A 17,351-nucleotide genomic window follows, 5' to 3' on the forward strand; every position below is an offset into this window, starting at 1 on the left:
GGCTTCAAAGAAAAGCCCAAGATTTGGCTGGGCAGAGAAGGATGAGGAATGATATTAGAATCAGAGAAGAGGTTTTGGCTGATGTTTATGGAAAACTTAATTGGAACCACATTTGTTCTGGTTCTAAGAAAGCAGACAGTTATGTAAGATAAAGAGGAAAGGGGGGAATATCTAGGAAAAGCAATTACAAAAACATCAGACGTAAAAGGCCCAAGGCGATTACATATAAAATGTGACTTTTAATTTTTAAGAAAAGCCATTTGAGAGAGTAAAAACCACTTGAAGGACTTTCTCTTTAGGAGAACAGAAAGACAAATTTAGATCTAAGACAGGAAAATGAAAAATAACTAGGAAATAGTCAGAGGAATGTTAAATCAACTTTTCCCCAGTTCAGCCTAAATAGAGAGAAGGCGGAAGAGATGAAAATTATTTAAAGTAGATGAATTATATGAGCAAAAATAATTGGCTATTAACAATGGAAATTTAGAGGTTTAGTCAGAAGGTTCTGCGATTTCCTTTGGGCATTGATTTATCTAACCTGTACTAATTGAGACCAACCATGTACCAGGCACTGCTCAAGACCTTATATTCTGGTGAGAAAAACAAATAGAAAGATAAGTAAATAGATATCATTAGTTAGTGCTACATGCTACTGAAGCAGGTAAGGGGCAGAGAATAATGGGGGTCATCTTAAATAGTGTAGTTAGGGAGACCTAAATGACCAGAGGGCATGAGCCATATTCAAGCCGGGAGGAAGGGTTCCAGCAGGTGCAAATGCCCAAGGAGCAAGTTGTGTCCAGAGGTGAATGGCGCCCCTTGCAGGACAATTCTCAAGTAATTGGTGTGTTTTAAGAATAAAAAGCCACCAGCAAAGAGTAGCAAGAAATGATGCTGGAGAGGCAACCAGGGACATGTGGGCCCTGGACCACATTTTTGATGGCAGATCACCAAGGTTTGAGAGACAGGGAGTGAAAACATGGGCTTTCCATTTGAGAAGGATCACTTTGGCTACTGTGTGGAGAACAGACTGCAGGAGACAAGAATGAACCAGAAAGAGAAGCCAGGAAGCTTCCAAGGAGTCCAGACAGAACTGGAACCTAGAAGAACCCAAGAGGCTGGGAATCTTGGGCAAATGATGTAACCATTCTCTCTGACATGAAAAACAGGAAAATTTCCCTGTAAGAGAGTCAGAGGATTGCCTTCCACACAAAAGAAGGATCTTGATGTCTCAACTCACGGAAATTCTAAGTCTGGAGAAAAATAAAATAAAATAAAAAGATAGGAACTAAGAAATGGGACGTGCAAGGGAGACACAGGTCCTGAATACCTACCATATACTACCCAGCAAGTCCATGAGACAGGCATTATGTTTTACATAGTATGAAACTGAGACCCAGAAGGGTTAAGTAACTTGACCAAAGCCATCTGGTAATTGACAGAAGTGAAATTCAACACAAGTCTGTCCCTCTCCAAGGACTTAATGAATTTTTAGCCTCAGTTTCTTCATCTGCTTTTTTAAAAAATAACACTCATTTTCATGAATTTTAAATGGGCTGATGTGTAGAAACGTCTGGTTTCCACTTCCACACAAAGAAGATCAAAGGGGTGCTAGGCCCTGTTGCTAGGTTTGCCAATGTCGAGGCCGTACCAGGCATAGGGCCATTATCCCCTTTCTTGTGGATGTCAAGGCTTCTGTTGGCAAAGAAGGCTTTACAGAAACTTTCTTGGGCTGCTCTGAGCAATTAATCCCTGAGGGAACTCTGTAACTTTGCTCTTCAAGCAAGTGGCTCTCAACCCTGGCTGCACTGAAACCACCTGGAGAGTTTTTAAAAATTCAGTGCCTGGTTCCCACCTCTGGAGCTACTAACTTAATCGGCCTGAGCTGTGGCCTGCCTTCAGGATTTTTTAAGGAGGATCCACCTTTCCTTTACACAGTTTTTTTCCCTGCTGGTAGCCACAGTGTTTCTTTCTATTTGGTCCTGAGGAGGGAAATGCATACACTATTACGAAGTTTCATAACTATCTTTTTCTCCCAACCAAGACAGATTTAATCTTTGCATGTGGTATGATAGCACTCTACTGCTACAGTATTTATTTACTACTTTTAACCCCCCAAATTCCATTATCATTTGACAACTGTGCACCAGTTTTCCTCTTTTCTTAAACCAACACGCCTCTTTCCTCAGTCCTTATACTTCGGATGAAATGGACCCCAAATGCCAGCTCCAAGGGTGACCTTGTGTCTAAAGCCTGGCTAGCCAAAGTATTCCATACCATGGCCGCATTGGTTCAGGGGTGGGCAAATGTCTCAATTCAAAACAATCCAAGTCAGCCTCACGGCTTTTGACTTATTGGGAGAAGACAAACTCTGCTCCAGCCATTCTGACAGTGGATCCAACACAGGAAAGGAGAGATAAGATTGTTGGAGAGATTAAAAACTCAGGCTTGATGATATTGAGCCCCTGGATCAAGTCATGCTTGAGTTCATCCTGCATATTTGTTACATGAGCCAATGCCCTCTTTTTTTTTCACTAGCCTATTTGAATTGGATTGTTTGTTACTTTAAAATCAAGATTTTTAATGGATACAGAGATGCTCTAAAAATTATCTTGTATGGAAAACAAAAGGCTATCACCTAACCTAGCCAATCCTCCTAATAAACATATAATAATAATTAAAAAACAAAATGTATGATAAGAGTAAGGGGAATGAAAGACAGACACAGAGGAACAGCTGTGGTCTGAGGAAATGGGGTAGAACAAGAAAAGCTTTCACAAGCGTATTTACGAGTTAGATATAATTGGATTCTTTTAGAATTCTCAAAGACTGCAAATAAAAGATAAGCATTGTTCGGGTGTTTTCTAATTGATTGGTATTTCTTCAACTGAGTCTCATCTCTGCACCTGGACCACAAGGTTTCCGGGTTTGTAAAAGTTAAATACAACTTTGTAAGCCCTTTAAACAAGTAGTTCTAGTTCTAGTTCTAGAAGCTTGTCCCACAGAACTAGATGAACAAATGCATAAAAAACACATGTATGAAATGTTCTCTGCGGCAGATAAAAAATAGCAAAAAGCAAAAAATCAAAAATGAATAAATGTCCCTTTGGCAGACTCTATTTCCTCAGTGATTCTTAGAAGCTGACGTTCCTCATTCTGTCCTGGCCCCTCTTCTCTTCCCCTCCATGTTCTTTCCTGGGGGGTCTCACACATGCCTGTGGCTGAAATTAAGACCTATAAGTAGAAACCCCCTGAACTGACCTTTCCAGCCCAGTTCTCTCCCCCATGCTCAGGTTCATTGTTCCTTTGACAACTTCACAATTCCCTCTGACTCCTCCATGGGCTTCTCGTGCTCATGTCTTAGCCTCCCCTCTCAAAGCTGCTCGCTACCCAAGAGCACCCCCATAAGGAAGGTGCCTGCACCTTCTGAAAGCTGGCTTGCTCTGCCTGGCCCCGCTCCTCCTCCTCTTACAGCCGATCTGTCCATGTCCCTCTGTCTCCATGGTACACTCTAATTCATTCCACCATGCAGTTCACCTAAATTACCAGAGATTCCTAACAGGTTTCTCTGATTCTTGAACTCCTCTGGTCCCTTCTTCTCACTTCAGCCACAGTAATCCCTCCCAAATGTTAAAGTTCTGCCCTTCCCGGGCTAAGACTATGCCTGAAGTTACTCTCAGGTGACGCCCAATCACTTCATCATGGTGTTGAAAGGCCCACCGCAGCTGGCTCCTACGATGTCTCCAGCCTTTATCGTCCTTCCATCACATTCTGTGTCACAGCTCTGCAGAACTTCTTTTTGTTCCTCAGATATGCCACCCTCCCTCTCCCCTGCCTCATGCTGTTGATTCTCTCTTCCTGGGAGGATCTTTCGTCTGCCCTTCCCGGGAGGATCTTTCCTCTGCCCGCAGCCCTCACTGATTCATCTTGCTGCTGCTTCTCCTTCGGGTCTTGGTTGAAACATCAGCATCCTTGGAACACTTCCTGACTTTCCTCCCAGGCCCCAGTCTCAGTGAGGCACCCCTCTTCTCAACCACCCAATCACCCCAAGACAGCTCCATCAGAGCCTTGGTCGTATCTTCATACCCGCTATTCCATAAGCACCAAGAGCTAAAGCCCTACCTGTCTTATTCACTCCCGGATCCCTTGTGATCGGCTGCCACAAGACAGGTAATCAATAAATGGCATGTGAATGATTAATTCTTTTAAGTACATAATGCCACATTCGTATGATAGAATAAAACACAGCCATTAATCACCACCTTTTAGAAAAATAATTAACAATACAAGATTATTTGAAACACAGTGTTCACTTTTAGAAACTCATTACAAAAGAGAATGCACAGTGAGATCCAATTTCAGTTTTCTAAAATGTGCGTTAAAAAGATTTCAAAGATGTTCACCTAAAATTTAAAATGATCTCTTTTAAGGATAGAATTGTAGGGGGTTTTTTCCTTTGAGCTTATCTGAGCATAGATTCCTTTGATAATCAAGAAAAAATGAGAAAAATTACGTAAAAATGTTATATAAAGTCCTGGGCTGTAACAGAAAAGAGAGTCATAGTCGAACGCCGTGACAATGACCAGTGGTGAGTAGATCGTCCCATGGGAAGGCCCTGGATCATAGTGACCAGAAGTATTGCTAAGTGTAGAACAGTCAGGAGGTGAAAATGAGGAAGGGACTCTAAAAATGGCAAATTCTTCATAGAAATTACAATAAAATATAATTGGGTCAATTTAAAAGAACATTCAGGTTGCGTCCATGACCTGGCTATTGTAATTAGTGCTGAGATGAACGCTGGGGTGCGTGTGTCTCTTTGACTTATGGTTTTCTCAGGGTATATGCCCAGTAGTGGGATTGCTGGGTCGTATGGTAATTCTATTTTTAGTTTTTTAAGGAACCGCCATACTGTTCTCCATAGTGGCTGAACTTAAATGTCCATTGACAGATGAATGGATAAAGATGTGTGTGTGTGTGTGTATGTGTGTGTGTGTGTGTGTATGTGTGTGTGTGTGTGTGTGTGTGTGTGTATATATATATACACACACACACACACAATGGAATATTACTCAGTCATAAAAAGGAATGAAACTGGGTCATTTGTAGAGACCTGGATGGACCTAGAAAGTGTCATACAGAGTGCAGTAAGTCAGAAAGAGAAAAACAAGTATCGTATATTAACGCATATATGTGGAATCTAGGAAAATGGTACAGATGAACCGGTTTGCAAGGCAGAAATAGAGACACAGATGTAGAGAACAAACGTATGGACACCACGGGGGGAAGCGGGGGGCGGGGGGAAGAATTGGGAGATTGAGATTGACATATATACACTAATATGTATAAAATAGATAATTAATAAGAACCTGCTGTCTAGCACAGGGAACTCTACTTTGCTGTACAGCAGAAACTAACACAACATTGTAAAACAACTGCACCCCAACAAAAATAAGAATAAAAAAACAGAAGAAGAACAGTGGGAAAATACCTGCAGAAAAGGGTTATATGAAGAAGGAGAAGCCTAAGTATCTATCTTCAGCTGCCTTTTCTCAATATAATATTAGGTCACATGAAATGAGAATTAGATTGGAAAAACAGAGTCGAAGAAAAGTTTACTGAATCAAAAATAGAATATGATAAAGTCATAAACAAGCATCCTTTTACTTTCCCAGCTTTATTTGTTCAATTTCTCTCAGGCCTCGGCCTCTCTGTCAGTCCCACTTTAATATGCTGTAGGAGTCGCAGCCTAGATCTGAATAGTTCAGAATCAGACCCTGGACTGTATCGTGTGGTACTTTGGTCCAAGTAAGACAAAAATTTCACTCTAGCCTTCTCCGATTGCTATGGTGTAGAGTTGGGGAATGTATAAGGAGATAAAATCTGCAGCAAGAAAAAATAAAAATTCCATTTATTTCTTGGGTATTTGTATTTCTATTGCAAAGCATCTTTGTTGCTTTTAAGAACAATTATATGGACATTCTGCTTCTGATATGGAAAAGTAAGCTTTGAACAAACAGACTGTCCCACAAATAACTCTGAACTCCAGACCAAAAAACCCTACACCTACTTCATGACTCTGAAAGTGAACAAAAGCAGGCAAGTTTTGAAGAGGAGTCCAAATACGGAAACAGCAGCCAGCCTGGGCTGAGTTCCATGTCTGGGGAGCTCACCCTGCAGGCATTCTCAGCTGGGACTATGGCCCAGGGAGACCAAGACACTAGCATCAAACCTGCTCTTTCTGTCCAAAAGAACCCCGGGAAGGAGCCCAGGACAGTCACCCCGTGAGGAGTGAGGAGGTCCTGGGGAAGAAGAGAACCAGAGAAGGGGACCCCCAAAGTCTTTATCTGAACTCTTCCCGTGTCTCTGGGTGACCCCTAAACCATACACGAATGGGGCACTGAAAGGATGAGATCCAAACCCTCGCCTCACCGCTGCTATTACTAAGTTTGCAATGAACCTAACCAGTAAGGGTCACCTGGTTACAGCAGTGAACACTGGTTAATCCATCTTGGCTACAGTTTCCTCCCACATAAAATGATACTGCTGTAACTGCTTCCAGCTATTTACTTATTCATGCATTCAACATGGCTCACAGGAAGTCTAGAGTCTTGAGGAATTCTTGGGGAAGTCTAGAGTCCCATGAGAAAAAGCAGACATGCACCCAAATAGCTCTCACACAAGGTAGAACTTGAACAGAGAAGGAGCTTGGTGCAGCAGAGAGAACACGGACCCCAGAACCAGACAAAGCTGGGCTTGTACCTTGGGTCCACCAAGACCTAGAGCCTCGGGATCTGCCTTGTACAACAGTTGTGGGGATTAAATAGTGGCATTCGTATTAATCACTCACTCTCTGCTAGGCACTTTCTGTGCACTGTATACTCACTTAGTTCTTATAACAACTCATTGGGTAGATATTAATACCACTCACCCTCTAGAAATGCAGAAAATAAGGTATAGGGAATTTCAGTTTACTTGCCCAAGGTCACCAAGTGCTAAGTGATCAAACAGATGCAAACCCAAGCAGCAAGTCTGCTCGAGCCCCAGCTGTTAACTGCTATGTTTTGTTGAATAATAACTTCAAGTGCCAAACACAGTGCTTAACACAGAGTAGGCACTCAACAAGTGGCCAATATCATCACAACTGTTATGATTACTGCTGCTGCTGTGTGATTACAGTGATTAGCTACAAGAGAGAAAGAGGTGAAGTTCAAGGCGTTTACCTGAAATAATGCTAAATAATCTTTATGTGCATGTCTAGACACACACCTTAAGAAATCAGAATTTGTGGTGACCTATTTAGGTATAGCCTACCTCTTTTTAAAAAGAAAAGCACCAAGCTATCATTATTTATTTCTTCATTCACTCATCACACTGTAACTTCCAACCGCCATCTGCCAGCACTAAACCAAGCATCAGAACGGTTCCCAGAGGGGAAGCATAGATAAAAGTGAGGAACAGGACCCATCACTCACTCAAATGAGTGCAGCTGGTCCCCACTGCTAATGGGAGAAGCAGACAAACAAAATTCCTTGCAGTGTTTTGAAACAATCTCAGAGAAACTGTGCTATATGGAAAAAAGAAAAGAAAAAGAACAAAAAGGAAATATGAACTTAGCCATAAATCAAAAATTAATCAGCATGCACCAAACACAGAAATAAAATTTTACTCACACTTAATAAGTCTTAATACCCTGCTTTGTTTCCAAAAGATGAAACTATATACCACTTGGAACTCCAAGGATCTCAGCTGTCACGATTCCTAAATGAAGTGGTGATTTAGGGATAATGCCAAATTTTAAAAGAATAAGAACAGTATTTTATTTGGGGCTCTTATGAGGACATGTTGCACATTTCTTAAATAAATACATGCAGTTTTATATGATCCTAAGAGAGTACTTTCACCAAATCCTACATACCAGGATACTGGGGAAAACAACCAAATACCAGAACTGTATAACTCCTAAACCCTTATTGGGTAACATGCCAGTTTCTGAACAATACACATTATCTCAGAGAGAATTTTTATGACATGTGTGGCTATTGCCTATAAATCCCTTTAAGATGAAAGGTATTACCCTGACATTTGAGTTGGACAAAAGAACTTATATGGCTAGATTACTCAAGGCTATAAAATGTAGATAAACAAAAATAGTTTGGATAAACCCTTGGAGCATGTTGCAATGGGATTTAACCTAGAGGGCATTCAGGCCAACATTAAGTTTTAGACTCAGGCCTTCCTTAGAGATTATGAAACTTTTCTCTATAAACACTGCTTGAAACAACAAGATGGATTTATTGATTTAGCAAGGGATTAGGAGTAGGGACACTTAAAGGTAATAGTGAACCCTTTTACAACAAGGAAGCATGGCTGGAAGAGATAAAAAAGACATGACCCACCCAAGGTGATAGGACTCTATTCATCACCACCATCATCGTCATCATCACCATCATCATCATCATCACACCTAACATTTGTTCAACACTTACTATTTGCCAAGCACAGTGCTAAGGGTTTTTAGGGTTTTTTCTATTCTTCGTATCAACTGATAAAGGGTATGCTACTATCGTTCTCCTTTTCTAAATGAGGAAAATGAGCCTCAGGGAAGCAAAAAGGTGTAAAAGAAGTGGGTCCAGACTTCAAACCCAAGCAGTGTGACCCGAAAAACCCACATTCATAACCACTCCACTCTCCCACTCGTCATCAAGCCCAGACTCACGTCTCCTGAACTCCAGGCCACAGAAGGACACCAGCTGTCCACACTTGGCAACAGAGTTTCCAAGTTACAAGATCTGCATGTCTGTACAGATGGCCAACACGCACATGAAAAGATGTTCAACATCTCTAATTATTAGAGAAATGCAAATCAAAACTACAATGAGGTACCATCTCACACCAGTCAGAATGGCCATCATTAAAAAGTCTACAAATAACAATTCTGGAAAGGGTGCGGAGAAAAGGGAACCCTCCTACACTGTTGGTGGGAATGCAAACTAGTGCAGCCACTATGGAAAACAGTATGGAGGTTCCTCAAAAAATTAAAAATAGAGCTACCATATGATTCAGCAATCCCACTCCAGGGCATATATCCAGACAAAGCTATAATTCGAAAAGATACATGCACCCCTATGTTCACTGCAGCACTATTTAGTAGCCAAGACATGGAAACAACTTAAATGTCCATTGACAGATGAATGGGTAAACAAGATGTGGTACATATATACAGTGGAATACTGCTCAGCCATAAAAAAAGAATGAAATAATGCCATTTGCGGCAACATGGATGGACCTAGAGATTATCATACTAAGTGAAGTAAGTCAGAAAGAGAAAGATAAATAACATGATATCACTTACATGTGGAATCTAAAATATGATACAAATGAACTTATCTGCAAAACAGAAACAGACTCACAGACATAGAGAACAGACTTGTGGTTGCCAAGGGGGAGGGGGGTGGGGAAGGGATGGATTGAGAGTTTGTGATTAGCAGATGCAAACTAGTATATATAGAATGGATAAACAACAAGGTCCTACTGTGTAGCATAAGGAACTATATTCGATATCCTGTTATAAACCATAATGGAAAAGAATATGAAAAATAATGTATGTGTGTATATATATATACGTATATATACATATATGTGTGTATATATATATATGAATAACTGAATCACTTTACTGTACAGCAGAAATTAACACATTGTAAATCAACTATACTTCATTAAAATTAAAAAAATATTTTTTTAAAGATCTGCATGCCTGACAGTGGATCCAACGTTGCATTCTAAGAGTGAGAGGACTAAATGGGAGTCCTCTACCCGGTTGCAATACTTGCCGTCATAATTGTAATGCAACAGCAGTTCATCCAAATTTTATTTATCTGTAATCCTAGCCAAGGGTGTCACACCAGAAAACGTCTTTACATTCATATTTTTAAGATACACTGGATCAAATGATATTTCCTCAGAATAGTCATGAAGCCCCCTATGCTCACTTTGTCTCTGATTACCATACGCCTTCTCTAATAGGTGGATGCCAGGAAGGTCATTAGATCCTATGAGACGTGCCAGCACGATGCAAAGGGTCACACAGGCAGGGCCGACAAATGTGCTTTACTGCTGAATGTTTTTATCACCCCTGTTTTCTTTTTATTCTTTGTTCTACTTCTAATTCTCAAAGGAAAAAAATTTTTAATGAGATGCTGAAGCAAAGACGATGGCTAGACAGTAATACACAGATTTTACTTATTTGTGTATTCAAAAATACTCATATATTTAAATATACATATTTAAATACCAATAAGCAGTGATGGTAAGTATTTATAATTAGCCCTCCTCAGAGTAAAAATGCATTTAGTTCAAAATTTAAGGACCTCAAAGTTCTAAACCAAACATAAAGACAATATCAATGTAAAGAATATATACAGAGGCAATAAAACCAGCTCCCAATTATTTACCTTTGTTGTTTTCAATAAGTTAAAAATAAGAAAACACTCATGACAAGTTTACTTTTGTTTCTTAACAACCCCACTCTAACCAGAATCTGAAACCGCACTTTTCAAATATGGACCTCGCTAAAATTAAGTAGAAATTCAAAGAAAAGACAGGGCTCGTTGATGAAGGATAAAAATGTAAGTATAGAAGAGCGAATACCTTCCAGAAGGAGAACTCATGTGATAATTACTGTACGAGCTGTCTCTCAGGCCTCCCCGACCTTGAACTTTTGGAGAGAGGTTAAAAAGAGATGGGTACCCAGGAAAAAATTTAACCTCTAAGGACTCAGCCCAGATCAGATGGAAAAGGACCCTTGAAGGGAATAGGATGAAGATGAAAAGGACAGAAAAGAGCAAGGATGTGAATGAGCAGTGTTGAAAGCACTATCCAGAGGGAAAACCAGTTTTAATAGCTTTCTGGACTGGGAGAGATCATTGTAAAAGGATTTCACTGCACTTAAAAAAAAAAAAAAAAAAAAAGGAAGAAAATAATTTTTCTAGCTTTTTCCAGACTTAAGATTTTTAAGCAGTGACATTTAGAAGTTTTAAAACCCAATAAACTGAATTTATTTTACTCATGACTATGGTTACAAAGACCATCTTTTAAAATAAACAAAATAAAATTTACTTTAAAGAATATATTCAGAGATGGTATAGGCCAAGGGTTAAGAATGTTAGTGCTAAGTTACCTGGGTTTCAATTTCTAGCTATGTGATCTCAGGCAAGTTATTTACCCTCTCATGCCTCAGTTTCTCAATCTGTTCAATGGAAATATTAATATAATTTGCTTCATAGTATTGTAACCTTCTAATGAGTTACTCAGCATAGTGTGAGTAACTTCTGAGTGTTGACTTTTAAAATAAATTAACATACAAATATTTATTAACCTCCTACTAACATAAAATATGGAACTAAAAGCTCCATGATAGGATAATGAGAGTTAGTAAGAGAGAGATGAATAAAATACATTTGCCACCCTCAAAGAATATCACAGGGAAACAGGGCAGACAGAATCAACACAAACATGCAAAGGAGCAAGTGAAAATGGGGCAGAGAGCAAATAATATTAGGAAATAATTACTTATTTTCTTTGGTGTGGTATTGTAGATATCAAGGAGAATGTTCTTATTCTGATTTATTCTGTTCTTCAACTGATTTATTTTGGGATGAAATGTGATGATGCCTATAATTTACTTTCAAATTACTTTGCAAAAAAACAAACTATATATGTAAATACAAAGCAAACATGCCAAAATGTTAATCACTGCAGGGGGAAGAAAAAGAAAGAAGAGGAGGCAGGAAAGGGTCAAGTGCTGGCTCTGAACTTTAGAACACTCTGTGGACTTGACACGCTTTCAAACTTGTTTTCACAGTGTGGCTGATATGAGAAAACTCCTGGAGACGCAGGCTTTTTTTAAGTGCAAGGTGCTCTACAAATATTAGTTTCTACAAAAACCACCCTAAGAACAGGTCAGTGGGAGGGCCTGCTTTTAAAATGCTGGCTGCTGAGAGACTTCAAAACACCGCAATGAATTCTTCCGCATTATAACTGAAGCCACTTTCCCTGGTCAGTCTTCAGTGAAGGTAAACCTCCGGATGAAAGTCTTCATATGAAGACTTGCTGGGAAATTCATCTCCATCATTTCAATTCTAGATCATCACATTTTCTCTAGGCTTTATCAAGACGGCATGGAGGAACTGATAGGCTATTGGATAAAGGAGAAGGTCTCTAGACAACCCTATGGACGGCCAGGTTTAAATTACTATCTATAGACCAAGGTCTCTGTGTATAGACTTGGCCCAGACATCCCCGCTCACTTCCAGACTCACCGCAACTGCCCAGCTGCCATCTCCACTTGAATGTCACACTCAACGTGTCCAAAATAGAACACTTTTCCTCCATGTTTCTTTTTCTCCATGAATGGCACAACCAACCGTAAAGTAAGAGAAGCCGCAGACTTGCCCCCTCACTCTCCCTCCCCCTCCATATCCCATCCATCTCCAGGCCCCTCCATTTTCCCTGCCAAGTTCTCCCAAATCCATCAGCTTCTCTCCTTTTCAAATTCTACCTTCCCTTCCTAGCAGTCAACATCGATTTCCCAGATTCCTACAACAGTCCCCCAAACTTTTCTGCTTACTCCCCGTCTTGTCTCTCTCCAACCCACATTCCACACTGCTCCACAAGAAAAATTTCAAATTCCTGTTTACATTTTTCAGTGGTTTAATAGTAATCATTATTAGGAAAACAGTCATGATAAGGTGCCTAATACTTACTGAGTACTTACCCAGGCACTGTGCTAAGCGTCTTCTCATTCCACCGTCAGGGGCCCTAGGAAGTGGGCGTTATCATGGTCCCAATTTTACAGATTAAAAAACTGAGACACAGAGAAGTATGAAATCGCTGGCCCAGGGACGGAGCTGGTGAGCAAGAGGCAAAACGGGCTTCAAACCTAAGCCCCTGCCCTCCCGTCTGGGTTGAATATGACGTGCCCCAACACCACGCACAAAGCCCTGTGACGCCCTGAGGACTCAGCCGTCGTCACCCACTTTCTTCCCCTTTTCCCTTTGCTCCTCGGTGATGCCCTCAACTTCCCCAGCTTCCTCCTTCTCCTCATTCAGGGTCTCTACACGTGGGCACCTCTCCCGGGTCCCCAAAGCTAAGCAGATCCTTGTGCGTCTTCAAGGCACCGATTCCTGGATGTTAACTATGGACTTATCTGTGTCTGCACCATGGGAGGGGCCCTTTCAGCTTTGCCAACCCTAGGGCCCAGCACCCAGCTCAGTGCCTGGCATGTAGGATGTGCTTGGCAAATCTTTATCAACTAGAAAACGGAGCATGAGTGAGCACAAAATTCCTGGGCTCTGGTTCAAGGGTCATCCTTTACTACTAGTGTAACTTTGTGCAAGTCACTACCTCTCAGAGCCTCTGGGCTGGCCTCTGAACTTCCTGGCAGCAATCAGAAGTATGATAATAAAGCACTTTGGAGTTTTCAAAGACCTCTCCCCAAAATCCCATTCGATCCCAAAATGTCTCTGTGAGGGAAGCAGGGTCCTCAGCACACATATTCACGAGAAAAGGGAAAGGAGGATCGGATGGGGTTGGGGGATTAATGGTTTGTCAGCAGTCAATCAGCCGCTGACCCTGAAGCCTGCCCTTGACTCTAAGCACAGCCTACAACCAGAGTTAGACGGCAAATGACTAACCCAGGGCGTGGCAAAGCTGTAAGAAACTGCCCAGCGCTCTGTACATTGGGTGACAATTGGTGCCGCTGACTCAGTCATCCGCCTGCCAACGTTTCCAGTTTTCCCATTTGCTTAAGACACTCAAGTGAAGAGGGGAGATGGTCCAGCACATATAATTCCATCATCATGGTAACCACATCCATCACAAGCACACACAGCTTGGGGATAACCAAAAGAGCCACAGCCACTCGTTCCTGCCCCTGCCCAGGGGAGCAGAAGCCAGGACACAGAATTCACTTCCTTAGCCACTGTTCAGTGTTCAAAATATGAAAGGGTATGAGGCACCTGAGCCCTCGGGTTACCCAGGAGGTCGGTGGCCTTTTATCAACACCCATCCGTACCACTGCCCCACTCCAGCCTCTCAGCCAGGGGCAGTTCAGGTTATTCTGAGTACAGAGCTGCTTCCTTATACACGCAGACGCTACATTTAATCTCTTCAAAGGATGTCAGTCTACTCTATGTAGTTGTCAAGGTCACTTCTGTGGATCACGAGCTCACATGCTCCTGATTATTTTAGGGGGGGAAAAAAACACCTCTAATATCATGTTATTCTTACAACATTAAAGGTTTAAAGCAATCCCTTCCATAACACCCCTCCAAGCAGAAATGGGAACAAAACTTCCTCCAAGTACAAAATCATTCCTTGAACACCAGTTCCATAGCTGGGATTATCTGCCTGCTTCTTCAAGGTGAAATTGAAAACAGTACAACTATTTTTTTATTAAAAGTAGCTCTAAAGATGTGGCTTTCCAGGGGACTAGAAGTCTCCAAGATGTTATAAAGTTGATTTAAAGACAAAAACAGGTGAACTTAATGTTGAAATTTTTTTAACGTAAACCAAATGCATAGTTTAAAAAATAGGAATCTTAACAAGTGAAATTTGCCATTAGAAAGAAATTCCATTTTATTATAGTTATTCATTTTCAATGTATAAATGAAAATTGCAGAAATTTTGAGATTATGTCTAATATTCAGACGTAATTTCCAAGCTATTCTAGCACAGAGCTTAAAAGGAAAGGACCATCTTATATCTTGTTTTATGAACGGAACAAAACAGGAAGTTCTCTTGAGTAGAGATTTTTCAGAAAATTGAAGTACAAGGTCATCAAATTAATGTATGATTTAAAATGGAAAACGTAAGTTATTCCTGGGGTAATAATATTTACCTTCTGGACACTGGCAGGTGAATCCACTGAGATCAGAAATGCAGGTTGCTCCATTTCTGCATGGGTCTAGGATACAATAGTCAATCTTGGATTGGCAAAGCTCTCCAGTATAACCTGAACAAAACAAGACAGACATTTATAAAATACTTTGTCCCAAAACTCTGATGAACCATCCCATGAATTGATGGAGTCAACTGGTACCCATCCAACCAAGGCAGCAGCATTAAGCTAGTCTCCCAGGCAATCCTTGATCTAATTTGGTTTTACAACAAGAAACAATCAGAGCCGTTTAGAATCATAGTTCAAAAGTCATTTGCTTTGCAAAAATATTTATTGCAGGACTTCCCTGGTGGCGCAGTGGTTAAGAATCCACCTGCCAATGCAGGGAACCCGGGTTCGAGCCCTGGTCCGGGAAGATCCCACATGCCGCGGAGCAACTAAGCCTGTGCGCCACAACTACTGAGCTTGCGCTCTAGAGTCCACGAGCCACAACTACGGAAGCCTGTGCACCTAGAGCCCATGCTCCGCAACAAGAGAAGCCACCGCAATGAGAAGCCCACGCACCACAACGAAGAGTAGCCCCCGCTCGCCACAACTAGAGAAAGCCCACGCAGCAACGAAGATCCAACCCAGCCAAAAAAAAAAAAAAAAAAAATCTTTATGCAAAGAGAGACTTTTTTCAACGTTAGCTCCGAATTTTATTTTGAAATATTAGTCAGAACCTTCAGAAACTGAGCCTGAAGACCACTGTCCTTTCCTTCTGACCTAAGGAAAAACAGGCTCTATAATGTCTTGCTTGACCACTGAGATGATGGCCACTTTCCCAAGGTCATCCCAGTACCTATTAAAAAGAACCACTAGGAAAATTGCCAGGTAAGTATTAAAATTTTTTAACTTTTTATATTTTACAGCTAGAAGACCCTTGGTGTTCAATTCATGCCCTATCCCTTCATTTTAAAGACAAAAAGGTTGAGACACATATAATATTAAGCACATGACTATATGCATCTTAATTCTAATTTGAAGCACAAACCCAACCCAGTAAATTTTCTCGGTGAAGCAAGCCTCCAGTGGTGATTTTTTTGGGTAATAACATAACCACATATGTGTGATGAGAAAATAAGGACTTGTATCTATTGGAATAGCCATGCAGCTGAGAAGCCTTAAATAAATTCCAAATACTTTGTTAACTTTGAAAACAAAGCCCCTCCAAAAGGCAAGTTTAAAAAATAACATGCAATTATGTTTTTTAGTTTAAAGTGGAAAATGATTATGAAAGGAAATTTGGAAAATACAAGATTTAAAATAGAAAGAGAAAAAAGTTACCCTTAGTTATGTTATTGAGTGACAGAATTATTAATACTTTGGAGATCATTCCTATCAGAAATGTTTATGCACAGATATTTCCTACAAAATTATAATCATACTCTAACATTTTGTGCTTTCCAGGATGTACATAAAGTACATTAAAAACTTGTCTTTCTGAATTATTTGTTTTGAAAGACTGTCATTAGCACTTGTATTTGCAAAAATAAATCAATGTTAGGAGAGATTGGCCTGAGCTTCAATGACCTGCCAAACTAAGTTACAGTCTAAGTTACAGACTGTGATCATGGAGGCCATTGTTTGCAATCCTACTCTTCCTTACGGGCTTTAAAACAGTCTAGGGGACTGTAGCTAACTCATGGGTATGAGAAGAGCAAGATAATCATGTAAACTAAAAATCCAAACACCAGGACAAAAATCTACTCCAAAATTCAGAACAGAATATCTTAATATAACAATTTTATGTTAATATATTTTCAAATAAAATGCCTAAATTCAGAATTATTCACATTTTGTCCATTTAATTTGATCTAGTCTCCTCATACTTCCATATCATCCCTGTGGATACCTTAAAGAAAATTTCTTGTCACCTATAAAGACTTCATTATGCATCCCTAACTAAAAGAGATTTATTTTGAAAAGATCACTTTTAATGGCCTCCTTAATGAATGTCTGGTCCCATTTACAAATTTAGTTAAACACTCTATATTTATTAATATCAACAATTTCTTTTTAAGAACCACATTGTCTGATAATACACAAATCTTCCCATGCCTTTAATTTGTTCTTATCTAATAGATCTAAATTGTTGTTTGTTTTTTTTTTGGCCGCTCTGCGCGGATTGCAGGATCTTCATTCCCTGACCAGGGACTGGATCCGGGCCCCCTGCAGTGGAAGTGCAAAGTCCTAACCACTAGACAGCCAGGGAATTCCCTAACAGATCTAGTATTAAATTAAAACTATAAGCAAGGTGAATCTTCAGTGCTGTTAAATGCTCCAATATCGTACTCAAGTTTAGTAAGATTTCAATCCAAGAGTATAATCCACGTTTGTGATGTGGGGATGTTAGGGACTGTCATAATGGTTAGGGGGTCACACCGGCATTCCATGGTGGAGATGCTGAAGCCCT

At 40.4% G+C, this 17,351-nt stretch overlaps 1 protein-coding gene across 1 annotated transcript in view; it reads right to left on the reverse strand.

The window, feature by feature from the left end:
• The window catches only part of DNER (delta/notch like EGF repeat containing), a 322,853-nt gene that overhangs the window by 83,864 nt on the left and 221,638 nt on the right, over positions 1-17,351 (reverse strand). The window contains exon 7 of the mRNA XM_059927455.1: positions 14,897-15,010. Coding sequence (XP_059783438.1) covers positions 14,897-15,010 — 114 coding nt within the window. The remainder of the gene's footprint in view (positions 1-14,896; positions 15,011-17,351) is intronic.

The sequence above is a fragment of the Balaenoptera ricei genome, chromosome 7 (assembly GCF_028023285.1).
Source record: "Balaenoptera ricei isolate mBalRic1 chromosome 7, mBalRic1.hap2, whole genome shotgun sequence".
In the NCBI taxonomy this organism is placed as follows: domain Eukaryota; kingdom Metazoa; phylum Chordata; class Mammalia; order Artiodactyla; family Balaenopteridae; genus Balaenoptera; species Balaenoptera ricei.